The sequence below is a fragment of the Hemicordylus capensis genome, chromosome 4 (assembly GCF_027244095.1).
Source record: "Hemicordylus capensis ecotype Gifberg chromosome 4, rHemCap1.1.pri, whole genome shotgun sequence".
NCBI lineage: Eukaryota > Metazoa > Chordata > Lepidosauria > Squamata > Cordylidae > Hemicordylus > Hemicordylus capensis.
In genome coordinates this window covers 100,506,515-100,520,032 of record NC_069660.1, presented here as the reverse complement: position 1 = coordinate 100,520,032, position 13,518 = coordinate 100,506,515, and the positions used below count along the sequence as shown (strand labels likewise).

The window sequence follows — 13,518 nt, the reverse complement described above, 5'->3', positions numbered from 1 at the left end:
CAGGAGAGAGGGCATGCCATCAACTCCTGCCTGTGGCTTCCAGCGGCATCTGGTGGACCACTGCATGAAACAGGATGCTGGACTAGATGGGCCTTGGGCCTGATCCAGCAGGGCTGTTCTTATGTTCTTATTTCCATGCTCATCTACCACAATGGAAACAATTAATAAGTGAAGCAAAATGCAATTTCAGGTCTAACATTCAAGTTGAATACTCAGGACAATGGTGAGAGTTATTTAAATGAAGACAAGTCCTTCCTCTCCCTTTCATTTTATGCATTATCTTAATAGGTAGAATTTCAAGATAAAGCAGCTCCAAAACTCTTTCTAAAGGCAAGTCCAACCACCATACAAAACCTCAAAGATGGGAGGTTTGCAATCCCTATTACAGTCCGCAACCTAAAAGTCACAGATGCTGATAGCAGAGAAGAGGATATCATCTTCAGTGTTCAGCGGCACCCTTTCTTTGGGTATCTGGAAAACACAAAAGCAGGTATTTGACTCTAAAATATAAGATTCTGAAATCCATGGGCTAGTTTTATTGCTTATATAAGCCTTTTTGTTTGATGCAGTATGTATAGTTCTAGAGCTGTGGCTCTTCAGATCAACCTGTGTTTTCAGGGTAGCCATATCAATTGAGCAAGCTGTTTCATTAAAAATCTGCCCTGAACCATGGAGTTTGCAAAGTTATAAAAATTCAACAACAACCACAGCAACAAACAGGCAATTAAAAAAAAGAGCTGGTCAATCTCAAATCGGTAGGAAAAGGGTATGAGTTGTTAGAACCATTCTGGTGAAATCTTCTTGAGAGGTGACTATAAAAATATCATAAGAAAGTAAAAACACTATGAGAGCAACTCTAACTTTTTGTTAAAGATGTAAATAATTTTGCATATTTACTTAGAACTAATAAACAAGTAGTTTTAAGTAGTATGAGTGGAACTTACTTGCTGCTTCTTTTAATATGGTGACTCTTATCTTGGACCCCTTTTGAAGTCCTATGAATTTGGTTTGTATGTGACTATCAGCACATAGAAACTAAATTCACAGGAGTGTTTGCCTAAGTTTGAGTGGCTGCCATTTTATTTCAAGATGGCGTATCAGCAGAACTAAAATACTCCCATTAGACTTTCCTTGGACCTCTCCTATCCACAGTGAATTTGGCTTGTATCTGATTGTAAGCATATGGGTAACATTACTTATACTTTGAATGGCTACAGTCTTGAAAATCAGGTGGCCAATAGAGAAAAATACTCCAATTGAAGTCTCCTAGGTCCCACTTCCATATGCTGTGAATTTGGTCTGTAATTGGACTAAATACAGAAGTTATTAGGAGGACACATGATGAACATGGTGATATCAAAAGCCTTCTTTCCTTTTGAAAGTAAGCTAAAAATCCATCAGAATATAAAACAGAACTAAAAATGAATACAGATTTCAAAACTATGATAATTGTAACCAAAATAGATATGGATTCCTTTTAAACAAATGTTGGCGGAAGATTTAGAACATAATTATCCAACAACCTGCTATATTTATATTCAGTTTTTCAAACTGTAATCAAAATTATTGGACCCACTGTATGATAAATGGTCTATATTTTATTTATCAATAAATTTTATTATTTACTTAGAACTAATAAACAAGTAGTTTTAAGTAGTATGAGTGGAACTTACTTGCTGCTTCTTTTAATATGGTGACTCTTATCTTGGACCCCTTTTGAAGTCCTATGAATTTGGTTTGTATGTGAGTTTGCCAACTTTACAGATGAAATACTCAGGGATCAAGTTGTTATGAAAACAAACTGCTCCAAAATGCATGAAAAACTGCTACTAGAAGGGAAACTTACCTTGGATAAAGTTATGGAGATGGTTAGGAGGGTAGAAAATGCTCTTCACTGTGCCAAATTATTCTCTTTGGTACCCCCAAACCAACCTCCTGAAATCCAGGCTGTTTCCAAGCCTCATATGGGGCTTATATGGCACTGCCCAAAAAAGTGGCAGCACAGGAAAGGAAGAGCTACCCATGTGGAGACTACAACAAAGCCAATTTTGCTCAATGTCATGCATGGAGGGTCACTTGCAACAAGTGCAAGAAAAGGGAACACATTGCAAGATTTGCAAGTCTGCTTTCCACTCCATTACTGATGATAAGGATGAGGCAGATGAACCACTTCCTGATAACGTTTTAAGTGTGACAGACTCAGAGCCTGCTTCTCCACATTGTCAAGTTAAACTTAATGGCCATGAAGTGCAGATGATGGCTGATTCCGATTCTCTGTACTCTCCAAATAACATGGAACCCATTATAGATTATGGAGCATCCATATGCTGATATGATTGCTGATATCTCGGATTGCTGGTACTCCTGGCAGTGCCATGCATTTCAAACATAAAATTCAGATGAATGCAATACCTGTACAACACAAAATGAGGAATGTACCCATAAAATTGTACCAACCACTTAAAGAGGAGCTTTTAAGACTACAGCATGCTGATATCATAGAGCCTGTCGAATGGGTCTCTCCCATTATTCTTATATGCAGATCAAATGGTACACTTCAAATGTGTGTAGATTTAAGAGATGTGAACACCAACATGGTAGTGGATTGTTATCCATTACCCAATATCAATGAAACGCTGCTTACTCTGAAAGGGGCCTCAGTGTTCACAACTTTGGACTTGTCCTTGGCCTATTATCAAATTCATCTGCTCAAAGGTTCTTGCAAATACACAGATTTCACTACCTCAGAGGGTCTTTTTCAATTCAAAAGACTGCCCTTTGGATTAGTCTCCACAGCTTCGAAATTTCAAAGAATGATGCATGCCATTTTTGGATGGCATCATTTACTTTCAGGATGACATTTTAGTTTATAGCAAAACCAATGAGGTGCCTGATGCTAAACTGACATAAGTCTTAAGAAAACTCACAAGAACATGGACTTATTGTCTCTACAGAGGAATGTCAGATTTGCACACACTCGGTGAAGTACTTGGGACACACAATGGAGTTCTTCTCATGATCGCTGAGAAGAGCTTGCAGGTTGTCTGCAGAGAAGGAGGGTTTAGCCTATGTTCCCCACAGATGATCTGCAATGAGTCTCTGGGTGGGCAGATCGTCTGCCCAGACGAGTGGAGGCGTGCCTGCAGCTCACCTGGGAGTTCTGGAGGTCAGGGTTCCAGGACGTGCCGCTGTGTGTTGCCCCACCCCAGGAGCCCCAATAATGCACCATGTGAGTGCATGGCACATTACTGGGATCCTCCCCCACCCCCTACTGTGCCAGCTACGGCTGTGCCTGCTATGGCTGACACATGATAAAAAAATAAAATGAAGGGAGCACTCACTTCCTTAACCTCATTTTAGCAAGAGGCTACTTTAGCGGATTTGGCACTCTGTAGCCGCCAGGATCAGGCACAATCCCAGTAGTCCACACAAGCATGCAAAACTGGGCTGGGCTCCCTTAGCCCAGTTTTGCACACTCGGGTGAATAGCCTCATCATATTGTGTGGTGTACATCCCAAAACAGATTTGATGAAAACTATTTGGGAAGCACCAGAGCCACACAACGATGCACTTTGCTCATTTATAGAGCCTGTGAGGCTGTACACATGATGGGTGTGTAGAGCCTTACTGGGCTCTGCAGGGAGAGTGGGCTTAGCCTGCTCTCCCCGCAGATGTGCAGGAAGCCATCCCATCACAGAGCCGGTAGGGGTGGCAGGGATTGGGGGCTACCAGCTCTCAGAAGTCACAGGATGCCCCGCACGTGTGCACGGGGCATCCTGGGGAGACCCCCAAGGCTGGGAGGCTTGTGTTAGCCTTCCTGACAGGGGTTTCCTAATGAGTCACCACAGTGCAAAGATGTGCCGTGGTGTCTCATGACCAAAAAAAACCCAGGTTAATGGAGTGCTCACTCCATTAACCTGGTTTAAGGGAAGGGGGGTTTAGGTGGCAGCTGGGCTAGGCTCCCTTAGCCCAATTTCTTTGGATCATTGGAATAGCTTCTGTGAGTATTACTCTGAATTTGTTAGACAATTTGCCTCAAAAGTTGCTCCACTGAATCTTCTTTTTAAATTATTTTTTAAAAACCAACAACGTAGCATTTAATTGGGATGCATCCTGCAAGGCTAGTTTTGGGACTATTCAATTGACCATTCCTGAAAGCCCTGCTCTCACTTTTTTTTTTTTTTTTACACTAATAGGTACACTATTGTAACCACACTATTGTAACCACTGATGCTTTTGAATATGATTTGGGTGCTGTGTTGACCAAGCAAAAAAGTGGCAGGGAAGTTACAGTTGCCTTTGCTTCCAGAGTGCTTACTACATCAGAGAAGATTACTGTCATTGAAAATAAGCTGTAGCATGTTTCTGAGCAGTGAGGCACTTCAGGACTTACTTGTGGGGCAGAAAATTCACTTTATGGTCAGATCATAAAAACCTGTCTGCAGCATGCACCCCCCCCCCTTCTGCATCTGAGTGTACTTTTCTTCCAGCTCTTACCTTGTAAAGTGGTGATGGTGGTTATTTTAACCATAAGCCAGTCAATATTCGAGAAGATGGTGTCTGGGGAGCTATGCTTATGCAGAGTGCTTAGAACAATTTAATTATTTTTTAATGATTTACAAGTCTTCTCTAACACAAGTTTTAAATAGTGTTTTTAGTAAGGACTTTTAACTGATATAGCTTCACAATTTGGATTTATATACCAGTGGTGAGCAACAGAGGGGCAGTGTAACAGCAATAAATCTGCCACAAATCGGATGTGTGGCAATCGAAGTAGAAAAGTGAGCCCGAAAAATGAGAAAGAGTGCCCGCCCTCATAGGCAATTAAGGAACACAGAATAGATGTTCATAGCAAGAGTGAATGGGGGCTCATTGAATTTATTAGCAGGAGAGAACCGCTTGGCTCCACTGGAAGTTGAGCCAGTGTGTTTGGAGCTCGAAAAAACCATCTTGGAGGAGCAGTGGGCAGTGGGGGAAGAAGTGGGGTTAGAAGAAAACACACATCCATTGGCCGAGAAGCAAAGTTTACACCTGTGAGTTTTTAGCTGATTTTGTCAGTAAGAACTGTCTTCTTACATCAGAAACCATAGTTTCGGTGTTCCAAAAATTACAAAGTAATGCAGAGAAGACTTAGAGGAGACTTTGCCAAATTCATCCAAGAGTACTCAGTATTGGGGATCTCCTCACCCAGTGCCCCCCCCCCCCAAGCTGGAGATTTCCACAGCACAGAGAGATCCTAAGAGAAGAGTCAGGACACTGAATCTCATGCGGATTCTACAGACAAATCAGTTAGTCTTCTATATCGCGAATATCAGCTTAAATTATGGGAGAAGGGTGAACTGAAAGTCAATCATATGTTCCCTGGCTCAGATCTTGAGGTGTCCTCGTAGGGATTTGAACAGTTACCTTTAGAGTTGAACATGAAAAGAATCCTAATTAAGTTTAAGACCTTGGTTATTCCTCTTATGCTGCAAAGAATGAAGCCCTTTTAAAGCAAATGTATGTATGTATGCATGTATTCAATTTCTATACCACCCTTCCGAAAATGGCTCAGGGTGGTAGACAGAGAAATAATAAATAAATAAGATGGATCCCTATACCCAAAGGGCTCACAATCTAAAAAGAAACATAAGATAGACACCAGCAACAGTCACTGGAGGTAATGTGCTGGGGGTGGATAGGGCCAGTTACTCTCCCCCTGCTAAATAAAGATAATCACCACGTTAAAAGGTGCCTCTTTGAGTCGTGTGTTCCAAGATTTCTGCCCACAGCCACTTCTAGTTGGAAGCATTAAGCCTGAAGTAAGGAATAAGGAAAGCAGCCACATTGAGTATATATATAAGAGATAGAGTTAAAGACAGTTCACTAGTTAAATTTAGGAGACAGAAGGGCCCCAACAACTCCCAGAAGTTAATGCAGTCATTTAGAGCAACAGATAGGATTAACCCCTTGAGGACAAATTCCAAAGGGGAAGCAGGAATAAACATCAAATTCCTGGAAGTAAAACAAGCATTTGACAGCATACAGAAATAAGCAGAGTCCTTTCATGGGTGCATTTGGATGAATTCTTCAGAGCAGCAAAACACTATCAATGATAGCAAGGAGGAGAGTGAGATGGAGTGTCAGAAATGCTGGAAATGATGGAGTCAGGCAAACAGCAAACCTAATCTCCATCAGCAGAGGGTCATCTACAGGACTCCCTTTGCTGCACAATCAGAACATAGGCATTCCCCAAGGAACATTGTACACAAAGAAAGAGGGAACATATATCATGCTCAGTCCTTCCAATTGCAATGAAAGACCTGGTGTAACTATTGGAGCCCCTAGCCTCCTTGACTGAGATAATAGCCACTGTGGAGAAGGCTCTAACTAATGAGGTGGAGAAGTGAAAAGAGATAGTCATCCCACACAGGAAAAGGAGAGGGAGAGTATCACTGTGATATCCCTTCTGTGACTAGACCTCGAGGAGCCCTCGTAGGTTGGGTACCAGAGTGCCCAGGAACCTGGGGAGGATGAGCTAAAGTATAATTTACAGTATAAAGTATAATTTCCAGCAGACTGGAGAGACATCAGCCCTGCCACCAGTCACCAGAGAGGTTGCCAACGGATGTGAACACAGCATCACTACTCCCAGCTTGAAGCTTTCTGAGCCAGAGGTGGCAGTCAACCCTGCTAGGGAGTCAACTACCACAATTGTTGTCAGAACAGACAAACTGACAACTAAGGAAACCCTGTTATCTTACCTTGAGTATGTGGAATATAGTAGAATGGGCATCTGAGGTCTTAGATTTAGGCTTTAAATTTTTTTTTACTAACTTTGCTATATTGCTCCTACAGGAGAACTGGGCTATGGACAAGATGGAGCTTGATGGGTATTATATTAAGTGTTTTCGTGTGATACGCAGTATGAAAGGAGGTAGACCAAACTGGAGCTTGGCTATGCTGGTGGCATCTGGGTTTACAGGTTTCATGCCCGTTGGGTGCTTACTCCAGTTTAACAATGTCAGAATATTATTGGTCAATATTTATTTAGCCCCTCTACCATGTGCATTCACAAATTAGACAACAGTGGGAGAGTGAAGGTAAATACGTTGTGAAAATGCTTAGAATCAAACCCCACAGCCTGTGTCTGAGAGGAGGCTAATTTAATGCCAGGCTGGGCCCAGTGCTATATGCACATTATAAGGGATGCCCCTTGGAGGAAGTAGAAGTGGGGTCCTTTCTCTTGTGGATTGCTAAGGACAACAGGTGCAGCCTAGTGGGATTCTGCTTGATGCAGCTGGCCAGTTGTCTAGATCTGTGTGTACTGAATGGGGCAGTGGTAGGGGATTGCCTAGCTGAACTCACCATCTGGGCTGGGGATAGAATGTCCACAGTAGATATTGGCTTTTCCCCCAGAACTTGATCAGAAGTATAGTATATGTGGAGGTGGAGCCTTGCCCAGACAGAATGCCCTCTCTATTGGCTCATGGCAATTGGAGGAGATTTACCGCCCTGCAGTGGTGGACAAAGCTGGGGCGATCCAGGTCAGATGGAATGAGAGGCATGCTAAGGCCTCTACAGAATGGATAACATCAGCACATATTCTAGCAACCCACTTAGCCCTTATAGGTGGTGAACCAGAAGATCAGATCATTAGTCAATAGAGTCTTTTCATTCACAAGCTTCAGACATTCTTTGCCTCAGAACAGGATAGACATACCCATAAGCAAATTGTTAGATCACAAGTTTCGTTTGATTTGGAGTGAGTAGAGGCCAAGAGGAAACGTGTGGCCTGTTACAGATTATACCAGCAAAACCCCTTGCTAGTTACTCCCTCAAGAGTATTGGAACTTAAAAAACAATATAAAACCCTTCTCAAATATAAAAAGAGGGAAGCCTCAAAGAAGATTTGGCAATTGCTGAGTCATTCAGTTAAAGATAGGAATTTCTCCTTAATCAGCCATCCTGGTAATCCTTCCCCACTGGCGGAGGTTTGGGAAGAGCATTTAAAACTCTCTGAGGATCCAGTGGAAGAATTAAAAACAGCTGATCTAATGATGCTCCACTACCTGATTGGCTAGCAGTATAATGTCTGAAGATAATAAACTGATGGACTACATGAAGGGAGGTAAGGCCCCGGGTAGTGATCTTGTTCTCCTAGAACTAATGCTGAGTGATGAGCAATTTCTCTTTACACACATAGACTGCACAGCGCATATACCTAAGAGTGGGGCATAGAGATAATAGTTCCAATATTTTAAAAAGGAAACAAAGATGACTCTGCACATTATTGTCCAATTGGTCTGTTAAGTATTGTGAGTAAATTATATGCAAGGCATTTGAACTGGAAGCTCCAAGAGTGGCTGGAGAATAAAGGTATATTAGGGGATGAACAAGCTGGTTTTAGGGTGGGGCACTCAGTGGTAGACCATGCATTGATGTTACATCGCGTATAGGTTAATATAGAAGTAACCCTTTTAGGGCGGGGTGCTCAGCGGCAGACCATGTACTGGTATTACAACATCTTACAGGTTAATATAGTAGTTACCCGAAAACTTATATGTGGCCTTAATTGACTTCCAATTTGCCTTGGACTCAATTTCAAGGTCGATCTTGTGGGATAAGTTTAAAGTGACTAATATAGACAGATGCTTACTCTTGCTCATTTTTTAAAAAAAGTTTTTTTCCCCAGTAATAAAGAGGTTATCAATTTATTATTATAATCCCTGTAAAAAGAACAGTGTAACAGAACAGGTTGGACTAATTCATCTCTCCATCTCTGAGGGAGGGCAGGATGCCTCCTTGTCTTAAGGAGACAATCATAAGAACAGCCCTGCTGGATCAGGCCCAAGGCCCATCTAGTCTAGCATCCTGTTTTCACACAGTGGCCCACCAGATGCTGCTGGAAGCCACAGGCAGGAGTAAAGGGCATGCCCTCTCTCCTGCTGTTACTCCCCTGCAACTGGTACTCAGAGGCATCCTGCCTTTTAGGCTGGAGGTGGCCCTCCAACTAGTAGCCAATGATAGACCTGTCCTCCATGAAGTTATCCAAACCCCTCTTAAAGACATCCAGATTGTTGGTTGTCACCATATCTTGTGGCAGAGAATTCCACTAGTTGATTATGCATTGTGTGAAAAAGTACTTCCGTTCGTTGGTCCTAGATTTCCTGGCAATCAATTTCATGGGATGAGCCCTAGTTCTAGTGTTATGTGTGAGAGAGAAGAATTTCTCTCTATCAACTTTCTCTACACCATTCATGATTTTATAGACCTTTATAATGTCTCCCCGCATTAGACCATTAATCATTAGGCCACTTCTGAAGAAGCCTGCCTTGGATCCCTCAGAGTTAAGCAACTATAGGCCTGTCTCCAACCTTTTATAACTGTGCAAGGTGATTGAGAAGGTGGTGGCCCCCCAGCTCCTGGTGGTCTTGGAAGAAACTGATTATCTAGACCCATTACAAACTGGCTTTCGGATGGGCTATGGAGTGGAGACTGCCTATACCTATGGCACTCCAGGTATTTCGGGCTAAGATTGTGGCTCAATTACTTTTTGGAGCGCCATTATGGATACGGGGGTCACAATTGAATTGGAGAGAGTTCAGTCTATATTCCTAAGAGCAATCTTTGCAGTGCCTATGTGCGTGCCATATTCTGTTCTTTGTCTGGAATCTGGGTCTTTTTCTAAAGTCTGTAAAGCTTGGGAATCTGCTTTTGCTAGATGGATTAAACCCTGTTTAGAGATTCGGGAATTTTCTTTTTTCCGTTACTTATGGTTGGACTCTTATCCAAACCCCTGGCTATCTTATGTAAACAACAAAATAATGTAATTGGGGCTCTCTCCTTCTGAACTACTTACTCTGGAGAATAATAAGATGAAGGAAATACTATTTCTATGGTTGCATGACATTGAACGTCAAGAACTTACGTCTTCGGTAAACAGGACCTGCTCTCCCCTACACTTTGGGATCCCCCCCTTACGGGAGATAGAGGTGCAAATTATCTAACAACGCTTCACTTCTCCAAGTTTTGGGTGGTGTTTGCTCAGGCTCATTTAAATGTGCTGCCCTCCTCTCTTTTGGAAAGGAGGTTCTCTAAGGATTCTTCAGCTACGGTTTTCTGCCCTTGTGGCTCTGGCCTCCTGGAAACTGTTACCCATGTTTTGTAATATTGCTCTTTGTATCAAGGTGTTAGAGAAGAACTTATTTCCCCCCTGTTACTTAGATTTCCTGGAAGGTGTGAGCTTTTTTATATACAACATTGCCTTGCAGATACAAGCTGTGAGATCACAAAAGTGGTGGCCAAATTTTTTTTATATTGCTATGAGATTAAGGTCTCAATTTTAGGAGTTGTTTTACTGTTTTTAAAGTAATTTATCCTGGATGTTTGTATACAGTTTTATTGTATATAATTTACAGTCACTATTTGTGTAGTTATATTTGTCATTCTGGTTTTTATATCTTGGCTGGCCAACGGCTGTAATAAAAAGCAATTGAGTGGAGACTGCCTTGGTCAGCCTGATGGATGATCTCCAATTAGGAATTGACAAGGGGAGTGTGACTCTGTTGGTCCTCTTCAATCTCTCGGCCGCCTTCTATCCTATTGACCATAGTATCCTTCTGGAACGTATGAGGGGGTTGTGGGGTGAGAGGTATTGCTTTGCAGTGGTTCTGCTCCTACCTCACAGGCAGATTCCAGATGGTCTCTTTTGGAGACTGTTGTTCCTCAAAATCTGAACTTTTGTATGGTGTCTCTCAGGGCTCCATACTGTTTCCAATGTTGTTTAACATTTACATGAAACCGCTGGAAGAGATCATCAGGAGATTTGGTGCAGGATGTTATCAATATGCTGATGACACCCAAATCTATTTCTCCATGTCAACATCATCAGGAGAAGGCATAACCTCCCTAAATGCCTGCCTGGAGGCAGTGATGGGCTAGATGAGAGGTAACAATCTGAGACTGAATCCAGATAAGATGGAGGTACTTATTGTGCGGGGTCGGAACTCGGGAGACAATTTTGATCTTCTAGTTCTGGATGTCACTCTCTCCCAGAAGGAACAAGTACGCAGTCTGGGGGTGCTTCTGGATCCAAACCTCTCCCTGATATCCCAGGTTGAGGCGGTGGCCAGAGGTGCTTTTTATCAGCTTTGGCTGATACGCCAGTTGCGTCCATTTCTTGAGATGAACGACCTCAAATGGTGGTACATATGCTGGTAATCTCTAGGCTGGATTACTGCAACGTGCTCTATGTGGGGCTGTCTTTGTACATAATCCGGAAACTGCAGTTGGTACAGAATGCGGCGGCCAGGTTGGTCTCTGTGTCATCTAGGAGAGACCATATTACTCCTTGTTGAAAGAACTACACTGGCTGCCGATACGTTTCTGGGAAAAATACAGCTGGTGCTGGTTATTACCTATAAAGCCCTAAACACCTTAGGTCCTGGGTATTTAAGAGATGGTCTTCTTCACCATGAGCCTCATCGCCCACTAAGATCATCTGGAGAGGTTCGCCTGTGGCTGCCGCCAACTTGTTTGCCGGCTACTCGGGAACAGGCCTTCTCCATTGCTGCCCCTGGACTTTGGAATGCACTCCCTGTTGAAATAAGAACCTCCCCATCTCTGTCAATTTTTTAAAAGGCACTGAAGACATATTTATTCACCCAGGCTTTTAATTAGATTTATAGTTTTAATATTTTAATGTTGTTTTTTTAAAAGATGATTTTAATCTTAACGATTTTAATGTTTAAATGGTTTAAATTGTTTAATTGATTGTTTAAATTATTTTAACTGTAACCGCCCAGAGACACAGGTTGTGGTTGGTATAAAAATATGTTAAATAAAAACCCACCAACCAACCAACAAATAATTCAATTGCACCATCTCCGCAAGGACAGGTTTGATGAACCAGTGAAGTTTTAGTAAACCTCCCCTGAAGCACAGCTAGCAGGGGGAAATTGTATCTTTAAGAGTAAGATGTAACCCACAAGAGCTGCTCTCAAACACAGTGCCAACTCTGAGAAGTGTGAAACAGGGGTGCACCTCCTTGTTTAATTTCTACATAAACTCTTTGTCAAGAAATTTGACCCAGATTTGAATGCTCCCAAAATTTTGGAGTGAAGTGTGCCAATCTTGTTATATGCATACGATGCAGCAGTCACCTCGCATACCCCAATAGGGCTTAAGAGAGCTTAAGAGAGATAAATCTTGGTGATTTAAAGATCGGCTGGTGATAAATTCCTAGAAAACTAAGATTATGGCATTCTTCAAAAGGTCAAAAAATGTTAAATTGGACAATTGGGGGTAACAGAACTGAACAAGTTAGATCTTTCAAATATTTGGGGGTAGTCTTCCACTCCTTGGGGACATGGAAGACACACATAAATTATGCCATGCAAGTGGATCAAAAAAGCTCTTTGGCTATTTTGATATTTTACCACATGAAAAGGGAGAATTTGTCTCCGCAGCTTTAAAGTTATTTGAAGCCAAGTTACTGGCACAGATCTTATATGGGGACAAAGTGGGATTGTACACTAATTATAAACTAGTAGAGATACTTCAAACTAGGTTTCTAAGAGCAATTCTCTGGGCTCCTAGGGTGTGTATCTAATGTAATATTAAGGCTGGAGAATGGAATGCAGAAAACTGAAGTAAAGGTATGGAGGTTAATCTATATATTTAATTCTCATGGGTGTGCCAGGCAAAATTGCGTCCCGGCAGCCCAGCTGATTGGCTGGGCTACGGGGCGCATGATTGGCTGGCGCACCCAGGAGAACAGCAGCGGCGGCAGCCATGGCCGGGGAGCCAGGCGGAGGCGAGGCGGCGGGCCTGGCCACACCGCGGGCCAGTCGGCGCCGCGGGCCAGCCGGCGGCAGGCCCCAGCCCGGCCGCAGATGTGAGGCGGCGGGGGCGGCCCGGCCCGCCCGACAGCGCGGTAGTGGTGGGGCGGCGGGACTCAGCACTCGGCCCGGCCGCGGCACTCGGCGGCGGGCCCCAGCCCGCCCGACAGTGCGGTAGTGGTGGTGCAGTGGGGCGGAAGCGACCCGGCCCGACCGCGGCGGCGGCACTCGGCCCGGCCGCGGCACTCGGGTCAGCTAGTTATTAGTTATTGATTGAACATCCAATTTTTCTCAGCAGGGCTAGCCCCCTTAATTTTTATTGATAAGTTTCAGTCAAGCTGGAAGCTGACTTTAGTTAGGAAGCTCCTAACATGTGGCCTGTCTACAGAGTTCCTTATGTCACTAGGTTATAACCAAACTAAAGAGGTATCTATGCAGAGACTTGTGGACACTGAATAAAAAAACCAAAATTAATATGGTATTGATGCCCATGAGATGGGTTTTTGCAAATTCTAGATGGAAGCTGGCCAGCTATTTAGCCACATTAACTTTGCCCAAATACTGGAAAGTGTTTTTAGAGCGAGATACAATATCTTCCTGTCAGCTGTGCTACAAGAGAGGTTTACTAAAACTCCACTGGTTAATTGAACCTGCCCTTGTGGAGATGCAGTGATTGAATCAGTCCAACATATTCTGT

At 43.0% G+C, this 13,518-nt stretch overlaps 1 protein-coding gene and 1 long non-coding RNA gene across 6 annotated transcripts in view; one reads left to right on the top strand and one right to left on the bottom strand.

Annotated features, from left to right (window-relative positions):
• The window catches only part of LOC128324687 (FRAS1-related extracellular matrix protein 1-like), a 195,824-nt gene that overhangs the window by 141,931 nt on the left and 40,375 nt on the right, over positions 1-13,518 (top strand). For all 5 annotated transcript variants that reach the window (XM_053249535.1, XM_053249534.1, XM_053249537.1 and 2 more), the window contains one exon: positions 289-490. In XM_053249535.1, the coding sequence (XP_053105510.1) occupies positions 289-490 (202 nt within the window). The remainder of the gene's footprint in view (positions 1-288; positions 491-13,518) is intronic.
• LOC128324688 (uncharacterized) overlaps positions 350-13,518 on the bottom strand; it is a 30,392-nt gene continuing 17,223 nt past the window's right edge. Inside the window, exon 6 of the long non-coding RNA XR_008307035.1 lies at positions 350-471. This is a non-coding gene — a long non-coding RNA (uncharacterized LOC128324688). The remainder of the gene's footprint in view (positions 472-13,518) is intronic.